The sequence below is a fragment of the Macrobrachium nipponense genome, chromosome 19 (assembly GCF_015104395.2).
Source record: "Macrobrachium nipponense isolate FS-2020 chromosome 19, ASM1510439v2, whole genome shotgun sequence".
In the NCBI taxonomy this organism is placed as follows: domain Eukaryota; kingdom Metazoa; phylum Arthropoda; class Malacostraca; order Decapoda; family Palaemonidae; genus Macrobrachium; species Macrobrachium nipponense.
The window spans coordinates 22574213-22599212 of NC_061088.1; the positions used below are offsets into that span (position 1 = coordinate 22574213).

Genomic DNA, 25000 nt, shown 5'->3' on the forward strand with positions numbered 1-25000 from the left:
AGTGCTGTCAGTGCACTTCATGCGGTGCACTGTAGGCATTACTTAAGGTTCTTTGAAGGCGTGCCTTTGGCCCCTAGCTGTAACCCCTTTCATTCCTTTCACTGGCCAAAATTCTATATTCAATTACGTTCTCCATTGCTCTGTTAAGACGTTTACGTGATTTTTATGATTTTTAAGCATCCAGTGATTATAATAATAATAATAATAATAATTATTATTATATTATTATTATTATTATTATTATTATTATTATTATTATTATTACTAAAAAATACTCTTATTTAAAGATAAATCTCCATTATTATTATTATTATTAATAATAATATTATTATTATTATTATTATTATTATTATTATTATTATTATTATTATTATTATTATTATTGAACTAAGACACCCCCGCAACGAGGCTATAGTATTGATAATATAATATTCTAATTGTCGTTATTATTATTATTATTATTATTATTATTATTATTATTATTATTATTATTATTATTATTATTATTATGGTAAGGGAGGAAGTTTGATGGTAGATAATTTAGAACACTTCCAAGCAAGAAGTAAATGATTTTGAAATATCCAGTAATATAATTTTATTTCATTATATTTATGACGAGGAAAATGCTGATGACAAATTATTAGAGCACTTTCGAGCAAGAAGTCAGTGATTTTGAGGCATTCGGTGATGAAAATTTTATTATTATTATTTATATTATAACAAGGAAAATGCCAGATGACAAATGCATTACTAGAGCACTTTCAAGCAAGGAGTCAAAGCTTCAACATGATTAAGTGAGTTATTTATCTGTCGGTTTTTCGTAACTCATTAGTTTAAGCGGCAATGGAGGGAGCATTGCGAGCTCCCTCCATTGCCGCTTAAACTATTTGCAGTTTGTTTTGTTTTGAATGCAGTCATTGTGCCTCGCTGTCGAACTTCCAGCTCCAGAGGTCCTTTTTTATTCCTCACACCTCTTAACTCTGGAACTGCCTCCCTTCAGAGGATGTCGTGCAATTGGAACTTCGTAAGTTCAAGCGAAGGTGTATTGAGATACTCCCGCAATACTATCCTGCTCCTTGCATTTGAATGCGTTTTTATATCTTTATTCATTTATTTTTCTCTTTCAATAAGCGAGATCTCTTCTTTCAGCATTGCCCTTTACCTCCTCTTTACCTCTTCTTAATGAACACCGTAATATTCTTTGGAAGCTTCAATTTCGAGTCATTGGTCCCTTTTGGCTTCTTCCATTAGAATAGAGTTCAGCTTTTGAATAATAATAATAATAATAATAATAATAATAATAATAATAATAATAATAATAATAATAATAATAGTAATAATAAAAGTGGGCTCATCTTCTGAAAGTAATAATAATAAAAGTAAAGAGTGCTTTTTATAATAATTATTATTTCAGGGTCTCTGCATTCGACCAGTAACTTACCGATGTTTGTCATTCTTGGAGAGAAAAGCAGTGACATACTTGGGTAGTTTTATCTCGTATGACTAGACCTACACTATACCAGTTCCCCTTGGGGGGATAGTGCCGTCAGTGCACCTCATGCTGCACACTGTAGGCATTACTTAAGGTTCTCTGCAGCGTGCCTTCGGCCCCTAGCTGCAACCCTTTTCGTTCCTTTTACTGTACCTCCTTTCATATTCTCTTTCTTCTATCTTACTTTCCGCACTCTCCTAATAATTGATTCGTAGTTCAGCTGCTTCGAGGATTTCCTCCTGTTACACCTTTCAAACTTTTTACTGTCAGTTTCCGTTTCAGCGCTGAATGACCTTATAGGTCCCAGTGCTTGGCCTTTGGCCTAAATTCTAGATTCAGTTCAATTGAAATCAACTATATTTTGCAGCTGCTTTCCTCTCCAAGAATGACAAACAACAGCTATAGTAGATTCACATAAACCGTGCATCTGGTGTCTAGGCCCATCCCCTACGACGCTCCTGATTGGCTGTTGATAACCCAATCACAAGGCTGGAAACTCTCATTCTCTCTCGAAAGAGTTGACTTAGGCAAGACGTATGTTCCACCTCTCCTGAGGGATACTTTCGAAAGACGTATCCCTCAGGAGAGGTGGAACATACATCCTGCCTATGATAGCTCTATCGAGAGACTGAGAGTTTCCAACCCTGTGATTAGCTTATCAACAGCCAATCAGGAGCGTCGCAAGGGACTGGTCTAGACATCAATGCACAGTTGATGTGAATCTACTATAGTTACTTTCAGAATGCAGGAACCCTGAAAAAACAATTATCAGAAAGATAGAGAAAACTATCTGATGCAGCTATCACCTTCAACACTACAGGAATCTGTGTTGTCAGAATTTTATTTAAAATAAAAGAATCGCGAGTTTTTTTCTATAAAATTTAAGGGTAACGTCATATTGAGTCATTACCTTCTAGCACAAAAAAAAAAAAAAGACATAGGAACCAAAATAATTAAGTTTTTGTTTTGTTTATTTGTGAAATTCAAATAACCGAAAGTAAATTTAGGGCAGGGCGTATATATATATATATATATATATATATATATATATATATATATATTATATATATACACATCAGGGTTGTCTGCCTAACAGGTAATTTTTTTTATTGTCAATCCAAATTCCACTAATCGTATATATCTATAGATCTGAAATTACTCTCTCTCTCTCTCTCTCTCTCTCTCTCTCTCTCTCTCTCTCTCTCTCTCTTTGTATGGAGAATGGCCAGTTTTCTTCATATTTGATCATTCTTTTCCCTTTGGCTTTCTCTCGTAATATTTACAAGCATTTTTCAGTCGGCTTCTGCCATTTTATCTCTTTTTATCTTATTTTTTTAACTTTGCTCTCTTTTGTCATCTTTTTTTTCTACAATAATACTCATCTTTTTTAACACTATTGATTGGCTTACTTAGTTGTTTCCATCATCTAGCTTTTGTAAACAAGGCCAAGCGATTGTCTCCAACAGTGTGTAAAGAAATTCTAAATATAAATATAAAATATTTTTAAAAATATATATTTAAAAAAACTTGTTTGATGGATGATGATGGCCAAAAGAGTTTTGTTTTTCGTTTCCTTTTCTCTCTCTTTTCATCTCGCGCCTTCGATGACGTCACAACAACCCCGCTCGATGACGTCACATCGTCCCTCGATGACGTCACCAACGGCCCCCTCTGCAGGGAGGACATGTCGGGGGATCGCAACTCTGGGGGAGGGGGATGCCGGTCCTCCGGAGTGATGGGAGGCGGGGGCAGCATCGGAGGAGGAGGCGCTGGAGGGAGCAGCGGCGGGGGTGGGGGTGGCGGCGGCGGCGGCGGCTCTGGAGGGCGGAGTGGCTCCGGCGGACGGAGCCAGAAGTCCACCAAGAGAGGCGGCTGGGAGGACGCCGGGGTGGAGTTCTACCGGGAGGCCTACCCGACCTCCGTCGACAACCTCTACGACACCCGAATCACGACCCTCCTGCCCTCCAAGAGGTACAACGGTAAGGATGGAAAGCTTTTTCTTTTTCATTTCATTATCCTTAAATTAGTTCCTATTCAGTGGAGTGAGTTCTCCCTGATTAGCATTTATTGTATTTATTATTTAATGACTTGAGTACGCGTTTTTTTCATTATCTGTAATTGGTTCCTCTTTAATGAAGTAAGTACTAAAGTAATATTTGTTATTAATTAATGACGTCAGTACATCTTCATAAGTATAATTTACACTTCTTAAATTATGTAGGCCTATTCTGTGGAAGTGTTTGTGTACTCTGTAAAATGTACACTTCTTAAATTGAATTATGTAGGCCTATTCTGTAGTAATGTCTGTGTACTCTGTAACATGTAACGCAGTTTTTTTTATTTTATTGTGAATATTATTAAATGTATGTTATATGAAGGGAGTAATTACGTGTGAGCAATTATTTTCTCATATTTTTATGGTCTTTACGGTGAGTACTTTGTTATTAAGCTACAGTTACATTTTCTGTGAAGTGGATACTATTATGAACCGGTGTTCAGTGTTTTAGAGAACTTTTCATATTGGTTCCTTATATTCGTTAAAAACTTTGCTAAGAACTTCGTTGATCTCTCTCTTTGTGAGGGCTGTCAAACTTTGTAATATCTTACGTAAAATCGTAGGTCAGAAACACATATACTCCATAAGGGGTTACTGCAGTGCAATGTAGGTCTAACTTAAGGGTCTTTGCAGCCTCCCTTCGACCCCTAGCTGCGAATCCTTTCATTCCTTTTATTATACCTCCGTTCATATTCTTTTCACCCTCTCCTATCAATTGTTTCATAGCGCAACTGCTTTGAGGTTTTCCTCTTGTAACACCTTTCAAACCTCTCGACAGCGCTGAATGACTTCATAGGGCCAAGCACTTGGCCTTTGGTCTAAATTCTGTCTTCCTATCGGCCTATCCTATAAACACATATCCGTTGCTTTTATAATATCTTAGTTTTTCGACGTCCCAGGTCATTGACGTCTAACAAATATTTTTAAAAAAGAGGTGTATTATCATAGGTTCCGAGATGATATTCATATTAGCATAGACTACCGAAAATGAAGGAGTATATTATCATAACCATACCTGACAAGGTTTGAGATCATCGTGAGAATTTAAAAACAGAAAGTTTCCCTTCACAGGGAGTTCATATTTGCTTCAGCAACTGAAGTGCGTGAAAGTGTCAGTGAACTTTATCCTGTTTATCCACTGAATGCACTCCGAGTCGAGAAAACGGTTTCGTAAAAAAGATTAAGGTTCGGTTGTATAAAAGAAAAACAATAACTTTATATCGCTGAATATCTCCGGAAATGTGCGAGTGTAGTGTGGTGCGCTATCATTCTCTCTCTCTCTCTCTCTCTCTCTCTCTCTCTCTCTCTCTCTCTCTACGTGTGGTTCGCTATCATCCTCTCTCTCTCCAAGTGTGGTTCTCTCTCTCTCTCTCTCTCTCTCTCTCTCTCTCTCTCTCTCTCTCTCTCTCTCTCTCTCTCTCTCAAAGTGACTTGTTTTGACGTCCATAAAGCAGTCGCAGTTTTTAAATTTCTTACTGGTGTTTACATTCACCTGCCTGGCGGTAAACTAAAGAAACCCGCGGGGAATAATTATTTGGCGTGGCGAATGCTGAACACCGCCATGAATCTTTTCTCTGCTCTCAATAGACGTCACCCGTTTGAAATAATATAGGTAGATGTTCTTAGGTAGGTGTGAGGAAATGCTGCCGTGATCTGCTCCTTGCTTCTAGGCGATGTTTGCGGTGGGGTCACGTGGCTTGTGGCTTGTCTAGAATAGAAGAGGAGTTTTTAAGATCTTTTTCCTCTTGATTCCGTAATGTTTTTAATGGTTAGTCGTTGCATACCGAATGTTCTCGACATAAATGCAAAACCTTTTGTGTTTTTCTAGTGTAGTCACTTCTTGGTTTCGTAATGTTTCCGTCGGTTTGTTTTAGCTTATAGACATTGTGTGAATGCCCAAAGGGTGCTACACTTTGGCGTGTTACTACACGTCGCCTCCCAGGGGCTATAATAGGTTCACATCAACCGTGCACCTGATGTCTAAGACAGACTCTTACGACGCTCCTGATTGAGTGTTGATAAGCCAATCACAGGGCCGGAAACTCCCAACCTCTCAAGAGAGTTCACAAAGGCAGAATGTATGTTCCACATCTCCTGAGGAATACTTTTGGAAGACGTATTCCTCAGAAAGTGGAACATATATGCTGCCTATGTGAACTCTCGAGAGAGACTGAGAGTTTCTAGCCCTGTGATTGGCTTATCAACAGCCAATCAGGAGCGTCGTAAGGGACGGACCTAGACATCATATGCACGGTTGATGTGAATATATCTACTATAGTACTAAACATGGCGGAAATTCAATGGGACGTGTTTAGTACTAGCCCATCGGGATAAAAAATATCGTTTATTAATATAATTTGTCGACCACACCAAATATAGAATTGGGTGTATATAGTACTTGGATCCTGAGGGGCTAGTAGTAAACACGACGTCCCATTGAGCTTCCGCCATGTTTAGTACTAGCACTTCGGAGGGGACGCATGGTAACAAGCAAAAGTAGCACCGTCGACAGTATAATCAGGAGCGAACGTCAACTATAGGAAATTAATCGATCAGTGAAATTAATTCAATTATATAAAAAGTTTTTTGAAAAACTGTATCTTGATTGACAAAATATATATAAATATATATATTAAAAAAATCCTTAGGGCCAGCCTTGTGAAGTTGTGAGAGCTGATATATAATCAGCTCTGTGGTCTTGTAAAACTATTTTATTTGATAATAATAGTAAAAATAATATAGAAAATTCTTTACTTCGATGCCACGCGTTAAATAATAAAACTTTTTTTTAAGAACTTAGTGTAATAAAAATATCGTTGGTTTCAACTTCTTGTTTGTGCGATTTTTCTTACGTTACTTTTATAAAGAAATATATAGGAGGTTAATTAAACGTGATATGTATAAGTATCATGAACCTTCAAGAAATATGATGTATGTAAGATCGTGATTATCTGATATGCACAAAAATGCATAAGCCCTATTTTATATATAAATTTTGTTATTCATCTTCAAGCAACTGGAAGTTGTTTGAAGAATATTATTATTATTATATTATTATTATTATTATTATTATTATTATTATTATTCCGTATAACATGCCTTGGAAACTTGGTACAGATGGAAGACCTGGGTTGACATGACGTGGTCATAAAAATCACGTCTCGTCATTTCCCCTGCATGTCTCGACATGTCTAATCCGTCATAGTAATGAGGTGATCAGCTTTCGTGACCTATTTCCTAACCCCCCCCCCCTCTCTCTCTCTCTCTCTCTCTCGTCTCTCTCTCATCTCAAGGATATCGACCCTAATTGCGGTCGGTATCAAAGGCGTTTTTCCCGTGAGCGCACTTTTTCTTCGTCTTAAACACCGCGGAGGAGGAGCGGAGACGATATCCTATCTTACGGAAGGCGTGATTAGAGGGGAAATTCCCTTGGCCTCTCTCTTGATAACGAACTGCGATAGGTAATAACTCCGTTGCGATCGTGCGATCGATTTGTATGCGGAGGGGGCGGGGTGTGGGGTGGGGGTGGGGGGTGGAATGTGACCGGGATGAAATTTCATGGCACACGTGACAGTAAGGTTGGATACTTGTTTTGCCATTAATAAGAGCCACTCGATGATGGTTTCTTTTTCCTTTGTCCAGGAATTTACGCCATAAATTCCTGTTACACAATCACACATATACATACACACACACACACACACACACACATATATATATATATATATATATATATATATATATATATATATATATATATATATACATATATATATATATATATTATATATATTATATATATATATATGTATGTATATACCCATCACTTGTACACACGCATGGATGCATGTCTACGTATAAGTGAAAGGTAGGCTACAGCCTTCGAAGAGAATCGACACACACATTTTTATAACGAAGTAAAAACCGAACAAATTTGCACCAGCATCATTATTACCTTAACCGCACCACACCTTTATATGAGAATTTCGTATACGCGATGTTCGTTGTTACAAGAAACTAGTTCGTGGAGAAAGAAGCCATGGTCATTTAGAGTGAGCGCTGGAGGTGGGAGCGGAATGAAAATAGTTAAAGTTTTTGTGTTTTCTTTTATTCCACGAGTATTTAGAGTAAGTGTTTTAGGTATGAGTAAAATAAAAGTAATTTATGTAAATTCCACGAGTATATTTCCCGGTAAATGTTTTGCTATTACGTTATGAAATTCGATATGATTTAACACTCGCTTCCAGCAATGCCCGTGGACACGAAAACATTATAAACAACTAAAATTGTCTGAATATTTCCGTTATTGTTTTCGTATTGCCGTTGTTAATAATAATGGTAATTACATCGCGTCTCCTCCTTTCTTCCCCCTCCCAACCTCTTACCCCTACCCCACCCCCATGCAGGCCCGGATTATTTCGGTCAAGGTTATAGGATGATTTTGAAAATGATTCGATCGAGGTTACGCGTTATTTTTTAGAATATTTATTCATGTTATGTTTACCGTTATTTGTTGGATTGTCATGGCTGCCACGATAGATTTTGGTGTTTATTATTATTATTATTATTATTATTATTATTATTATTGATTATTATTATTATTAATTATTGAGACGAATTTTCTTAGCGTCGAGACTGGAATATGATTAAGGGTTCACAATCATATTCAGTAGTGGATTGTAATGATTTATAGAAGCGCTTTTATAAGTCAGTAACTATCAACTACTGAATATTATTGAGAACCTTTAAACATTATTATTTTTATTATTATTATTATTATATTATTATTATTATTATTATTATTTATTATTATTATTATTATTATTATTATTACATTAAAAAGTAAAGGGGCGAATGAAAAATGTAATTGAATAAAACTGGACCTACAAAATTAAATATGTCGACCTAACCCTTGATAATTAACGTGAAAATTAAACTTCACTCTGAACATGAAGCTCAAACACCAAAATCAAATACTGGAGAAGTGAGTTTTAAAAGATCGATTATATTGAATTATGGCGCCGAATATGAAAGTGGATGATTCAACATGTTTACTTTCAGATTCTAAAATATATATTTTTAATACTTTTCTAGATTTGGCGATATTTCTTTTCCCCATTTATAGCGCCCCTTCCAAGGCCATGGCTGGCTTTGTTTCATACTTCAAGGTTACTCCCTACTTAGCTGCCCAACTTCTTCAACTTTGTTTTTACTTCAGTGTGACTAAATAGTTTCGTTAATAATAATAATAATAATAATAATAATAATCATAATAATAATAATGTTCTAAAGGGTCCACAATAATACAAAGTGTAAAAAGTCTGTGTATAATTTAAATTTACCTCTGTACTTGTCGTAACGTATTTCTTCATTTGGACTGAAGATGAACCCAGGGAAGGGTTCGAAAGCTTTCTGTAAAGTCTTCAAAATTATACACAGACTTTTTACACTTTGTATTATTGTGGACCCTTTAGAACATTATATATACTCTCGTGATAGAGAGTTTTTCCCTAATAATAATAATAATATTAATAATAATAGTAATAGTTATATAGTAAATTGTATTACTATGTAAAGCTAAAATTTGTTGAGTACTATGTAAAAAATCATTTTTATTACGATGTAGAAGATAAAAATGACGATAAAATGTGGCTTTCTATTACACAACTGTTTTTTCACGAAATTGTAAATTTTTTTTAGTAATAATAATAATAATAATAATAATCCGAATTGTTTTTTGTAATGTCCACGTTTGCTTAATAACAATAGTAATTATAATAATAATAATAATAATAAAATAATAATAATAATAATAATAATAATAATAATATGAAATGAAATGTATTTGGTAATGTTGTCCACTCTGCATGAACACTATATGATAATAATAATAATAATAATAATAATAATAATAATAATAATAATAATAATAATAATAATTGCAACCCGTCGCTATCGGAAAAGTATATTACGAACAGTATCATGATGATTATCGCCACAATTATGATACGTTTTCCAGCTAAGTGAATTCGTAATGCGGATTAAAATGGGGTGTTGGTAATTGCTGTGATCATTTCATATTTTGAAATTAGATTGTAGTCTGTATAGCCCTCTTTGTTGTTTGTGTTTTATTTTACATATTTATTTTACTTATTAATTTTCTGTAAAAGAAAACTATTTGTCTATCCGTCCGCACTTTTCCTGTCCGCCCTCAGATCTTAAAACCTAAGGGCTAGAGGGCTGCAAATTGGTATGATGATCATCCACCCTCCAATCATCAAGCATACCGAATTGCAGCCCTCTAGCCTCAGTAGTTTTTATTTTATTTAAGGTTAATTTTAGCCATGCTTGTGCATTTTGGCAACACAGCCCACCACCGGGCCGCGGCTGAGAGTCTCATACTTTAACTTTTTTGTATAGTTTTGTTCAGTGGATCTCCCTTCGAAAGACTAGTTTGTTTCGCTTGTTTTCTGGCGTTTCTCCAGTCTGGCCGCGTGCGAAGTTTGTTTCGACCAATCAGATGAGATTCGGGAGGTTTTCGACCAATCATCGATTCTTTTCCTGGTGTTTTCGACCAATCAGCGATCCTTTCTTGGTATTTTCGACCAATCAGTGATTCCTTTCTGGGTGTTTTCGACCAATCGGTGATTCTTTTCTTGGTGTTATCGACCAATCGGCGATTCTATTCTGGTAGTGTTCGACCAATCAGCGATTCTATTCTGGGTGTTATCGACCAATCGGCGATTCTATTCTGGTTGTGTTCGACCAATCAGCGATTCTATTCTGGGTGTTTTCGACCAACCACCGATTCTTTCCTTTTTATTTCTTTCTTATAAGAAAGAAATTGTGAAATTGAAAAATGTAATGGTGTGCATTAGGCGGTAAATTTGAGTTTGTATTGTTAAGAAGTTTAATAGTTGTATCAAATCAACAGGAGAGACAAGGAGACATTCCGTTATTGTATTGATGAAAGGTTGATTTATATATATATATATATATATATCTATATATCTATATATATATATATTGTAAATGTTTTATATATATAATCCGGATTTCTCCTCTGTGCGCTGGTTCGAACCCACGAGAGGACGATATTATTACCAACTAAAAAATTTCCCTTCGGTTAACATATAACAAAATATATTAATTCCGACGAAGCAGAACGAATTGGATATTAAAGGACATTAGTAGTTTAGTCACACCTATACGTATGTATAATATATATATATATACTATATATATATTATATATATATATATATATATATATATATACACACACACACACACATATATAATATATCTATATATATATATATATATATATATATATATATACACATTTATACATATAAACGTTGCCACTTGCTATCTCTCTCTCTCTCTCTCTCTCTCTCTCTCTCTCTCTCTCTCTCTCTCTCTCTGAATCGAAGGGTCATAACAGCTTTAGAATTCGCAGTGGATTCTAGTGGCGGAAAAAAAAAACATTAAAAAAACTTAAAAACTAAATCTTCCAAAAGCTTTTGAAATTGTTCACGGTATAACCACATTAAATAGAATTGCTTGGTGTTCTCTTAAGAAGAGCCTTTCTACTGCTCGAGTGGACAACTCCGTTATTCCATTTATTTCCTTATTTATCTTTTTGTATTAAAAAAGATAATAGAAAGAAACATAAAGGAACTGAGGTTTCGACGTGTTTTTGTTAAATGGATTTTGTTAATAAAATAAGGGAAAATTGAATAGCTGGTTCGCTGTAGTTTTTGCAATTTGAATGAATCGGAACTATTTTATAATTTTTTATTCGTAATTTCTTATCACCATAATTGATTTCACGGTGGGTTCAGTTAAAGAAGGTTATCGTATTAAATAGGACAGAAAATTTTATTTATTCCTTTGGAGCCCATTAAAAAGATTATTATTATTATTATTATTATTATTATTATTATTATTATTATTATTATTATTATTATTATTATTAACGTACAAAATTTCAAGCTTTCGTACGCTCCGACACGAATGGATGAATTGAGGCTCTGAAAGTTATTAAACAGAGCCAGTTCTATTCGAAGGTTAAAAGTGATGTATGTCAATTACGTAATTATGACGTATTAGTGGACGTGCTTTTGTAAACATTACGGGATCTCTTCAGATTCTGGCAGGAAGAAAACGGAAGCATATTCCCTTTTATCTTATCAAATAAGCGCTGTGAGTGCTCCTCTTCTCACATTTCTGATAATTGCTTCCAATTTTCGACCTTAATAAAAATGGCACTAGAGACCAATTTCCTCATTCCTCATGCAGATGTCGGGCCTTTGGGAGATAAAGCTAGTGGGGGTTTGGGAAGGAATTGGGGGAGGGGGGGGGGGGGTTTGTCCCTTGGGTGCATGATTCACGCTTCTCGCCCTTATTGGAGGAAGAAGTAAGGTAAGTTTGAGCTTGTCACTAAATGCGGGCGAAGATACGAGACGGCTTTTTAAAAGGGTAGACCGTGCGATGTATATTTATAAGGTCGCGTTTCCCTTGTTGTTATGCTGTGGGTATAGCCGTGATGTACTTCAAGGGTTGCCTTTTAGCATTGCCAATGTGTCTAGCCCCAGAAGCAGTGGTGTTGGACGGTGTTGGTGATGGTGGTTGGCTTAGTATTGGTGGAGCTTTGGTGGTGAAAGGAATACACCCGTGGGTGTGAGTGAGGGTGACTGAAGTCTGCTAAGACACTCCTCATAGCGGCAAGTGTCTCCTTCAACCTTCCTCCGTGTGCAGATGACACGTGTTTATGAACGACTTAGTGTGCACAAGTGTCATAATACATTAATTACGATATGCAAAACGCCTTTATATATATAGCGTTTGCTCTTTCTTTTATATTATGCAGTCCTCGTGGGATCGAGACCTCGAGAGAATATTGAATAGTAAAGTGAATCATAATGAAAATATTAAAATAAAGTGAATCATGCTGAAAATATTAAATAATAAAGTGAATCATACTGAAAATATTAAATAATAAAGTGAATCATACTGACAATATGAAATAGTAAAGCGTATCTTGCTGTAAGTCAATTAAATTGAAAGTGTCTGCATAACAAACGCCGTAGTTCTCCAGTGGCATGCGATATGATATACCTCAAGTGGAGGATTCAGTGTTTTCTTTGTTTACTCCCATACAATAGAAGTACGGTAGGTAGGCTGAAACTCGGTCGAGAGAATATACTCTAGTCTAGACCTTAGGCTGAAGTTCCCACAGGGTATGGATATTCTTATAATCCCGTCTGCAAGTTTGATGCTCAACAGTATGACGTTAAAGTCAAGACCTCGGGTATAGTAATGTACAAATGTAAGCATATTCGGTGTTTATAAATGAGGAATGAAGTAATAATGAACGGGAATACTCTCAACACCTTGGGTATAGTAATGTACAAATAAAAAGCATATTCAGTGATTATAAATGAGAAATTAAGTAATAATGAACTCAAATACTCTATAGTGCTGTGGTCTGCATTGGGAAATACGTATATAGGTCTAGAGAGAAGTAAACCGCGCTCTCGCTTCCCAGTACACCAACAGACAGTTGTGTATTGTCCTTTTGGAACAAGGGGGTGACTCACGGCGTTCTTCTTTTAATCCTCTTTGTTTGTTGTTCACTTTCATTTCTTCTGTTGTTCTTGCGTGTTTCCTTAAATTGCTGGCGGCCTTTGCTTTCTTAGAATGGTTTTTAGATAATTATGAAAAAGGTCCACGAATTCTTCTACCAATGTAGTATTCTTTATAATGTTTTGCACTACTGAGAGAGAGTTTATGAAAACGTCAACGCAATCTTACCAATCCAGTACTCTTGTATTCTTTATAATATACATTATTGAAGTACTTTAATGTCTGGCAGTGATGATAAAAGATATTTTATTTAAGTATGCAAGATTCATTACGTTTTATACAAATCGCATTATCTTGGAGAATACTACAATTGATAAAAGATAACAATAAAAATAATACTATCGAGGCATTTTTCCGACACTGAAGTAATCTGTGTAGCGATATCTCATGTATGAATAATTTTGTAATCGTGCGATGATTCAGATACGGGCTAATTTTTTTATGATTCACAAATCGTCACGTCTGTTGTTGGTATTGCTATCCCGGTAAAATCATTTGGAGAGAGAGAGAGAGAGAATGATGGTCGTAATTCCATACAAACAGTTATTTTATTTATATATTTATTTATTTATTTATTGTTTGGAGCGTCTCTTCGGCCCGTAGCTGCAATCCCTTTCACTCCTTTTACTGCACCTCCGTTCGTATTCTCTTTCTTCAGTGTGACTTCCACCATCTAGCAATTGTTTCATAATGCAAGTACGAGGTTCTCCCTGTTGCACCTTTCAAACCTTCTTACTGTCAGTTTCCCCTTGAGCACTGTATGACCTCAAAGGTCACACCGCTTGGCATTTTAGCCTAAATTCTATATTGTATGTTATTCTATTCGTGCATTTTAACGTAGCAATGGAAAAGGTAGAAAGGAACGGACTCCTTATGGAACAGAGAGTTTTAACAAATAAGTAACTCTTATAATACCTGTTGATATAAAGTTTATAACAATTTTGAACGCTGTTGCGTGTAAGTGCAAAATTGATTGATAACCTAGTTCGGTGGCCGCGAGTTCGATTCTCGGGCATTCCATTGAGGTGTGAGAGATGTGTATTTCTGGTGATAGAAGTTCACTCTCGATGTGGTTGGGAAGTCAAGCAAAGCCGTTGGTCCCTTTACTGAATAACCACTGGTTCCATGCAAGGTAAAAACACCAAACAAACAGACATAGGATTGATAACGAATAAGTTCAGATGTTCAGTTGTAACGAAGAAAAGGTGGAAAACAATCTTGGCATTTATCTCAATAACGATAGTGCTATCTTTGATTTAATCGATGTTGCTTTCATTTATCGATCTCTCTAATCACGTTTCTACTGCCAATGATAAAATTGTTATTGGCAAAACTGGAGACTGCTACTGTGCTGTCTGGTTCCCGCCTCTAATCGCCGACCGAATTTTTTATATTATATACCGGCTTTTATTTATGTTTTCTTGTTCATGGCTTTTTGTTTATATTTATGATATTCGCCTTCATTTGTTAATGGTTATTTGAGAGTCATTATGGTTTGTTTATGTTTTTATTAGTGTGTCTTTTGTTTATGTTTTTATGTTCATCCCAAAGGGGCTGGTACTAAACAAGGTGCCCATTTTGCACGTAACCTGGTAGTAACCGAACCCAAGGGGCGCGGTAATTACTCTTCAGTATCATCTTAATATCATTAATAAATAATATTTTCATTACACCTAATATTGCTCTCTTGAAATCAAGTACAGTAAAGACGAGGAAAACGTGCGCTGAAACTTCAGCCTTTTAAAGAGAAGTGAACGCCCGGCGGATGAGTTTTTTTTTTTTTCTTTTTTTTTACTAAGAAGAAGATCAAGGATTTCAACATCGTCTTCAACTGGGAACGAGTTATCCGAGAACAGTGGTGACCTTGTGCATCCCCCAGTCATCCTTAAAAGTTAGTGGATGGGGGAGAGAAGGGGGTGAGGATGATCTGTAGGAGGGTAGGTAGGGTTTGGCGCAACCTCCAATATTGGGTTGGCGGGGGAAGGGGGAGATTTAAGCCTCATTGATTGGAGGATATAGATGGGGGGACGAGGGACGAATGGGGAATGAGATGGTATGTAGGCAAATATACATAACAGGTCTTTGTTGGTATGAAGAATAACAGACCGCTCTAGTCTAGACTCTAGACTCTAGACCAACTTCGTCTCATATCGTACCATCTTAGGCTAACATCCCCTTACTGGCATAAGGCCGGTTTAACCTAAACCAACGAACCAGGCATGACAGAAGACCTACCAAATAAAAAAGGTCTAGGAACTTTGGGAGACACCCGAGGAGGACACCGGTCTGTATCTTTTGGGGTGATCAGAGTCGTGGGATGAGGTTGTGATGAATTCGGTCCGCTCTTCTTTTCTTTTGGGGTGGAATGGTTGTGAACGGGTTGGAGAGTTGCCGATTTGTGTATTTTTCTGCTTTTGTTTTCAGTCTCGCCAAAGGCCTCTCTTCGTTCGTGGTGTTGTGTTTGTGCTTATATTTATACTTCGAACAAAAAAATATGCTCAGTATATCTTGTTTATATATAAGGAATTTAGCCCGTTTCTTTTTACGTAGGGGTAGCGGGAGTTATTCTTTAGAATAAGATGTTGGGTCTAGTGTTTTACCAAGTTCCTGAACTCAAGGAACCAAGCCTTGAGATCTCTATCTCATAGGAATACAGATTACACTTATTATTATTATTATTATTATTATTATTATTATTATTATTATTATTATCTGCCTATTAGCTAAATATAGATCCCACCGGTGTTTTTCTTCTTCTTTTCTTCTCTATGGCCTCTTCCTTTTGATACAATGAAAGGAGCCGTGACGAAAACTGGGTGTGACGGATGGCCGTTGGGAGAATGCCGTGTCAGTTTTATGGGTAATATTCCACCCTAGATCCCGTTTTATTGGGTCAGTTTCTTCCTCAGGTTTTATCCTTTGATGTATTTTATAACTCTGTAGCGTATATTATGCAACGTATATCTACGAAGCGTAGATGTATAGTACATAGGCATTCTCTCTCTCTCTCTCTCTCTCTCTCTCTCTCTCTCTCATAGATATATCGTTTATTATGCAACATATATCATCTACGAAACATAGATGTGTATATAGGCATCCTTTCTCTCTCTCTCTCCTCTCTCTCTCTCTCTCTCTCTTCTCTCTCTCCTCTCTATTATATATATATATATATATATATATATATATATATATATATATAAAGATATATGCCACGAAGGAAAAATAAACGAAGGAGGATCTAGGAGGATCTGCAAGATCTTTCGACGTTAAACGTCCTTTACTGAGCAGAGACTGACATACATACGAGAAAGACAATACAAGAAGATTCGTATAACTGACAGATAGGGATTATAAAGAGATTAGTACCTAGAATCCGACACACCTGGAAGATAAGAAACCTTCCCAAACAAGCATAAACAATGGGTGCAATTAAAGGTTTGGTTTAAGACAATCATCTCAGATACAATTTCAAGACAATTAAAGGATTATAGGTGACAGCTATTCAGAACTTGGTAAACAAAACCATATTCACAATACATGTCAGACATACATTACAACAAAAATAATAAATAAGGCAATTGATTTTTATTTAAGTCAGTAATTATATCTTTGAGGTCATTCTTAAACATGTTACAGATACAAGGGTCTAAATGAAAAAGGCCACGACTAACATGGAAATTACAATGAAAAGTAAGTTGTATTAAAGCAGATTCGAAAAGATTTCGTGATAAGACATCTCTTGACCTTGCAATTACTGAACTATCAACCCAATTTATTCGGTGGTTGTTTTCACTTAAATGAATGAATATTGCATTAGATTTTTGCCCAGTTTTTACAGAATATTTATGCTGGCCTAGCCTTACTTCTAAGCCTTTGCTAGACTGTCCGAGATAAAATGAGGGACAATCCATACATGGAATTTTATATATTATGTTGTTGCTTTCTCTGGGGCCATTTTTTATTAACATTCCTTTTAGTGTGTTATTATAGGAAAAAACAAGGTTGACATTAAAAGCTTTTAACAATGATTTAATGGTTTCAAATCCGTTAAAATAAGGCAAACTGAGAATGTTCTTAGAATTTTCTTTCTGCGTGTTACTTACAGTGTAAAACTTTTTGTGGGCTTTATTATAACAAATGTCTAATATATGTGAATGATAGCATAAATCTTTCCCTATTTTTCTTATGTATTCAATTTCTTGATACAAATATTTATCACGCTCCTAACTTTCGTGATTCAGTTATACATATATATATATATATATATTATATATATATATATATAATATATATATATATATATATATATATATATATATATATATATGAATAACTTGATCACGAAGTATATAAAACGTGATGCTATGTATAAATAAAGGTTTTTGCCACGAAGGAAAAATTGAAAAAGCGAGATAGCTGAGTACTTTCGGTCTTGTTCCGACCCCTTACTAAGGCAAACTGATTTTACAGAGAAAAACATAGTCAAAAGAAGGCTTAATATCCAAACTGACACTACAAGATAAGCAATAAGGTCGATTTCACTCTACAGAAACGAGGAAGCGCCTGAGGGTAGCCACACCTTGGAGGGTACACACGCGGTAAACTAGTTATTCTTCCAGAAAACAGTACATTTTGAAAAAACAAGGAAGCATATACAACTTAATATCATGAAATTTACACAAATTTTCCCCAAAAATTATTATTAATGAAAAGACGAAAGAAAATATAAATATATATATATCGAGCAAGAGAAAGAGGGAGAGAGAATATCGAACAATAGAGAGAGAGAGAGAGAGAGAGAGAGAAATACTAATAACTATATACATGTGGGACTAATTTATTAGTAGTTCATTTATTTTAAGGTCCTTCATAAACATCTTACAAATATATGGGTCCAAATGGTTCATTCCCAGACTAAGATTTAGGTTGTTTTTATTAGTGATTTGTATAATTGCCGATTCCAGTAAATTTCTTGAAACATAATCATTAGATCTAGCAATTACAGAGGTATCACCCCAGGTATCACTCAGATGGATAAACCGTGCATTTGAAGTCTGGGCTGTTCTAACTGAATACATATGCTGCTTAATACGTACACATAAATTTTTACTTGACTGACCAACGTAAAACGATGGGCAATCCTTACAAGGAATTTTGTGAATTATGTTATTTGTCACGGGACTATTCTTAATTAGCATATCTTTAATGGTATTGTTATAAGTACATTTTTAGGCATTTCTTTTTCATTAATAGAAAACTATAAAACTTTTTGTGAGCTTTTTGATAGCATAAATCAATAAAATGAGGTGGGTAGCAGAGATCGTGTCCTATTTTTATTATGTATTCTATTTCTTGGTCAAGATATTGTGGACTCGTGATACGCAAAGCGCGTAGGAACGTAGAAGAAAAAATGGAAATTTTAATATTAAGATGGTGGCCAGAATAAAAATGTTCATATGTTAAATTATTTGTGGGTTTTCTATAAATACTGAATTTGCATTGGAAAGATTCTGTATGTATTAATACATCTAGGAAAGGGATGACATTGTTATTTTCAATTTCAACAATGAATTTTATGGATGGCACTAAATTATTCAATTTAGACAGTAAATCATTTACATCGATACCAACAGGTAAGACTACTAAGATATCATCGACATATCGGTACCATTTTAAGGGGACAAGTGTGATATTCGGGAGGTGTTGTCTCTCAAAAAATTCCATATAGTATAAGTTTGAAAGGAAAGGTGATAAAGGGTTACCCATGGTCTTACCAAATATTTGTTGGTAATATTCTCCATTAAAAATAAATCTGCAATCACAAATACATAACTTAATCAAGGAAATTATGTGACTAACGGACATAGGCAATTCATGCAGTACAAGTTCATTACTTAATTAAATATTCTAGCACAGAGTCAGTAGGGACTTTTGTAAACAAGGAACATACATCAAAACTGACAAAGATATCGCTAGGGTTTAGGTCAATGTTATTTAATTTTTCCACAAAAAAACCTTTATTTATATATATATATATATATATATATATATATATATATATATATATAATATATCAATGTGTGTGTGTGTGTGTGTGTGTGTGTGGGAAATAAGAAATAAAAAGCTACAGTTGAGATATATTTTCTACAAAAGATACAGGAGCTTTCGTCTAAATGACCAGTAGATACTATGAAAGTTGTGTGCGAGGGAGTATTCGTAGAAATGACGCATTTTCTAAACAGATGTTAGATTGAATTAGTAAATTACTCTATGGAATTGCTGTAGGGTAACAACAGGGTCTCTTTTTACCAATTAGATTATTCCATTTATGTAAAAGACAGACCCTCTAATCATCTGATTGGCTGAGGGGCTGCTGTGTCTGCGTCGGATGCTGTTTGTTTGTTTTGTGGGAAGAATTATGAGCGACCATGTTCAGCTGGGTAATAACAAGGTGTGTATCACCTTTGTCAATGTCCAGGGTAGACTCATGCTAAGTAAAGTAGACGGCCGCACGAAGATATCGTGGATTGATGTAATTTGTCGACCACACAATATAGAAATGGGTCTTTATGATACTTTGAAGCCCGAGTGGCTAGTACTCAACACGGCGTCCTAAGGAGCTTCCGTCATGTTTAGAACTATAGTAGATTCACATCAGCCGTGCATTTGATGTCTAGGCCAGTCCTTTACGACGCTCCTGATTGGCTGTTGATAAGCCAATCACAGGGTTGGAAACTCTCAGTCTCTCTCCAGAGTTCACATAGGCAGGATGTATGTTCCACCTCTCGTGAAGGATACTTTTGAAAGACGTATTTCCCTCAGGAGAGGTGGAACATAGAACCTACCCTTGTGAACTCTCGATAGAGATTGAGAGTTTCCAGCCCTGTCATTGGCTTATCAGCAGTCAATCAGGAGCGTCGTAAGGGACAGGCCTAGACACCAAATGCACGGCTGATGTGAATCTACTATAGCGCCTCGTAACAGGTGGTTACATACCGGGTTAATGCCGCTCAATTACACTAAATTATTTATCTCAGTCATGTATTAATATGGGCGTATGAATGGGAATAGAGGAGTGTTTTAGTAAGGCATTGCCTAGTAATATTGTCTGTTAATCTGGCATTTTCTCCTGAATTACATAGTCGACATAGTAACTTGACATTTAGGAATTTTTCAAGGTCAAAGAACTGTGATTGGACGTGAGTTATGCTTAGCTTAATGTGATTAGTGTTGCTTTGAATAGCAAAGTTACGAAGCTACTTTCAGTTTGTTTTTATGATTTTAAAACAGTTTCAAGTTCAGCATTTAAACCACACGTGAATAGTTTTTTTTATCCTACCTCAGGTTAAAAATCTGGGTGTTTTTAGAGTATTCTTTAAAAAATACCCTGCACATTGAACTTACCACTGAAAATTCCATTATCCACTGTATGTGTTAGACATGCTAGTGCGTCTTAGAAAATACTGGTAGGTCTTTATAAGTGGAATCTCAGAGAAAATGCCAACGTTACTTGAAAGGAATACTTCTTGATCTTATAGTAAATGCCCGCCCCGTCGGCAACATGTTCGAGACGTGTCTGAGAGTCGAGTCTAGCCACATGGGTGCCACCAGGCCTTTAAGAGTGACCGGGCATGCAGCTGAAGACTACGTGTTTATTTTTCGCTGAAGAAATCAATGAACAGAGAGAGAGACGAGGGGAGGGGGGCCAGTCTTGTTCCAGTGGGCCGTTTTATAACCGCATTATGCATTTTCACGGCTACCTGAGTTTTGATGAAGGCTCGCTACTTCGTTTATCCGTCATGTTTTAACCTTTGCTTAGATTAGAATGTCGTGATTTGATATCACAGAGGGTTGGGTCATTTTGATAAGGCTCTTGAATGTGACTAACACTGTCTTAAGACTGACAGTCTAGACTCACTTTCTTGGCTGAGACGGGAATGAAAATGAAAACGGTTAAAGGGGACGGATAAAACTTATAATACAGAAGCCTAGACTCACTTTCTTGGGTGAGACAGGGATGAAAACGAACGCGGTTAAAAAGAATGGATAAAATATAAAATACAGAAGTCTAGACTCACTTTCTTGGCTGAGACGGGAATGAAAATGAAAACGGTTAAAGAGGACAGATAAATTATATAACAGAGATACTTTATCCACAAATTCCCCCAGAATTCGTCGCTCTCACAGCATATGACCTTGAATTTCTTGGTCTTACCAGCGGTATGCATGCGCTGTGTGTTCCCATTACATGACGTTGCATTCCTACCAAATGATTTGAAGTTACACTGGGGAGCGAACGGCAGTGCAACTTGGTGCTGAATATCTCACCTGGGGGATTTTCAGGTGGGGTTGGTGGGTGGGGGAGGGCGGGGAACAGAGTTTGTCGCGTAGGTAATTCAGCTTTAGTGTGATTTTATTCGGTGAATTACTTACTATTACATATATACTACATATGTTAACATATATGAAAATATATTAATTCCCAGGTATAGCGAATTAGATATTAAAGGACATTTGTAGTTCGTTGTATGTATATGAATCACGGTAATGTGATATGACTCATATATACATATATATTATATACTATAATATATTATTATATATTATATATTATAATTATATATATATACACACACATATATATATATATATATATATATATATATATATGTGTGTGTGTGTGTGTGTGTGTGTGTGTGTATGTATGTATGTATGTGGGCGCACGCGCTCAATGTTGCTTTTCACAGTACTTTATAGACATCACTTCCAATCTCCTCTCCAGCTTTTTACATTATTAAATCCTTAAAGATATCAGCCACGCAGACACGGCATAATTATACGTTTTTTTTCCTAGGTCCATTTATACCACATAAACCTTTTTCTCATTTCCTTCAAACTTCCCAACACTGAATCCTAACAAACATTTTATAAGCACATCTTCTTCAGCCCGTAATTTCTTGTCTTTTTCGGAGCTCTTGTTTGTCTTTCTCAGTCAAAATCCTTTTACTGAGCATTTTCGTGCATCTTCTGAGATGTAGTAGATTTTGTTCTGCCCCACTAATACTAACAGCTCCCCGTTTCACCTTTATCTTAACACAAAGGAACAATGGTTCCTCTCTCCCATATCTGTGGAGTCTTTTCCTCTTGCAAACGTACCCTACACAACCTTGCCAGCCACTCAGCCACACTTTCACGACCGTACTGCACCACCTCGCTTGTAATTCCATCAACATAAGGTATCTTTGTAATCTTTAATGTTATGTTATCCTCCTTACTACCTTACACTCTCCACAGTTACTTAAAAAAGGATGTGCAGACTTACACAATCCCCCATGAAGAATGTAAGATTCCATTAAAGAATGGAAAGATACTTGAAGTTGATGGGGTTACAAGTGAGATGTTGCGATGTGGTGTAAATGTGACTGATTGGGCTGACAAGGATGTGTAGGGTATTTTTGTGTGAAGGAGAGGTTCTGCCTCTCTTTCATCCACTATATCAGCTAATCTTAAAAAAATATATTTACTTTAACGAACCAAGACTACACCCTATTTAGACAGTATATTATCGTCGTTGTATATATATATATATATATATATATATATATATATAATATATATATATATATATATATATATTAAACATCTCAGTCTGTTAAATCTTGTCGCATCCTATGGGATGAATAGGGCCTCACTTATTCTTTCCATAAATATATCTGTTGCTAGTTCACCCATGTCATCCAACATTCCTATAAGGCGAAGCAGTTCATTCTGGAAAATTGTTGCTAAAATTGTCGTAGGGTAAGATATGCATACCCCCCCAAAAATGCTCATTACTCCAGACAGCAAAAAATAGACCGTATTGTAAGGCATGGAAGGAAAGGAGGTTTACATCTGTTAAAAACGTTGAAAACGTAAATTGTTTAATCGGCCGATGAAAAAGTCGATATTACTATTTTACGCCAAGTTTGAAATCAAAAGTAGTAATCCGTAGTTTTGCAAAATGATTGGTCTAACTCAGTGGTACTCAACCTAGGGGCACGACCTCCTACGGGGCCATCAGCCATTTCCAGGGGAGGCGCAAGCCCTAGGGAAAAATTAAAAATTCTCTAATTATATTCGTTATTCTCTTCACAAGAGTAAGGGACTGATATTCAGAAGTTAATAAAAAAAAAATGCAAAGGTATCGCCTTTGAACCTGACTATCGTGTACTGTTTAGAACAGTGAGAGACTGTTTACAGAAACTGCAGAGATTTAAGCTCTTAGCGCCTCAGTGGTGTAGTCGGTATGATGTTGGCGTGCCACCTCGGTGCCCAGCTATTTATATTTGAAATAGCAAAATCAAACAGGCATACTACTGTGGAATTACTTCCATTTTTTTTATTTTTTTTATTATTATTATTATTTTATTATTATTATTATTATTATTTTATTATTATTATTTTATTATTATTCTTATTAATTATTATTATTATTATTCATAGGGAACAAGCCTGCAAGGACCAATAACTTAAAATTCAAGCTTCCAAAGAATAAGTTGTTCATTTGAAAGAAGTTACATAAGATAATTGGATATAAAGAAAAAGGATATCAGGTAATAGAAAAGGATAAAAGTATAGATCAGGAAGTAAAGATAATAGAAATATTTTTTTTATTATTAAAATACACGATGAAATGTTTTCGGGTGGTAACGCACCGTCTCAGAAATGGTTGGCCTGCGTGAGTCGTTGCTTCCAATTCTTTGGAAAGACTAATAGAGAAACTAGGGAATTCGACTCTTATTCGTTGTCTTCAGAGAGGTGAATTTTACGTTTCTAGTTATGTTTTGTCAAGTCGTTCGAAACGGTACAGGAACGACGCGGAATTCTATTCTGTGATTAAGTATTCATGAAAGCTTTAAGATTCCTTTTCGGAACATCACAAAAGCTTGATAAGAGGATTCGACTTTACCTCCAAAAGGATCTGATGCCGTTCGAAATGTCATGGACACCGCTGAGAATCAAACTCATATCCTAAGAGGATGATTCGACGTCAGTTGTTTTAATGTTGTACAAAACTCACAAAAGTTACTTTAGAGAAGTGGGCCCTCTTGAACTGGGCCTGTACAAAAATCACAAGAGCTACTTTAGAGAAAAATACTAAAGTTAATTTAGAGGAGTGGTCATTCTTGAACTCGCCTGTACAGAGAGCACGAGTTACTTTCGAGAAAATGACAAAAATTACTTTGGAGAAAATCACACAAGTTACTTTAGAGAAGTTCTCCTTCTTGAACTCGCCTGCCATCATTCCTCAGCGATGACCATTTCAGTGACAGTTGGATAAATATATCAATCAATCATTTCCATCTCTTCCATCCTTGACATTTTCGTCTCGGGACCCTGATGGCAATTTGGCCTTTCCGATGGCCGATTACCAGGCCAGATGGGCAAGAAATAATTTTGGGAAAGCTCGATACTGCCTGCAGAAACTCATCTGCCAAGTCCTTCGTTTAAAAAAAAAAAAATGTAAAATAGACAGTTTTACCATTTAACAAATGGAAGAGAGTCACTATAGCTGATAGTTTTACTAAAAATGTCAGTTGTATCACAGCAGAAACTGAAATGATCATACAAAGAGCAGCATTAGCTATACCTATAAGGGGCTCAGTCAAGAGCAAATTTCACGACGAAATAGGCAACTGCTTCGAGGTTTTCCTCTTGTTACACCTTTCTAACCTTTTCTTGGCCTTTGGCCTAATTTCTATATTCAACTCAATATTCAACTCACGACGAAATAGGGAGTGATTGGGTCAACCAATTAGTATA

The 25000-nt window shown here is 35.8% G+C and overlaps 1 protein-coding gene across 4 annotated transcripts in view; it reads left to right on the forward strand.

The window, feature by feature from the left end:
• Window positions 1-25000, forward strand: part of LOC135214977 (transmembrane channel-like protein 7) — a 112569-nt gene that overhangs the window by 17319 nt on the left and 70250 nt on the right. For 3 of the 4 annotated variants that reach the window (XR_010314536.1, XM_064249492.1, XM_064249483.1), the window contains one exon: window positions 3170-3471. Coding sequence is in view for 2 of the 4 variants with exons in the window: in XM_064249483.1 (XP_064105553.1) it covers window positions 3170-3471 (302 nt within the window). In the remaining 2 variants the exon portion in view is untranslated. Of the gene's footprint in view, window positions 1-3169; window positions 3472-12131; window positions 12277-25000 lie in introns of those variants that run through there. The other variant, XM_064249501.1, reaches the window with a different exon arrangement.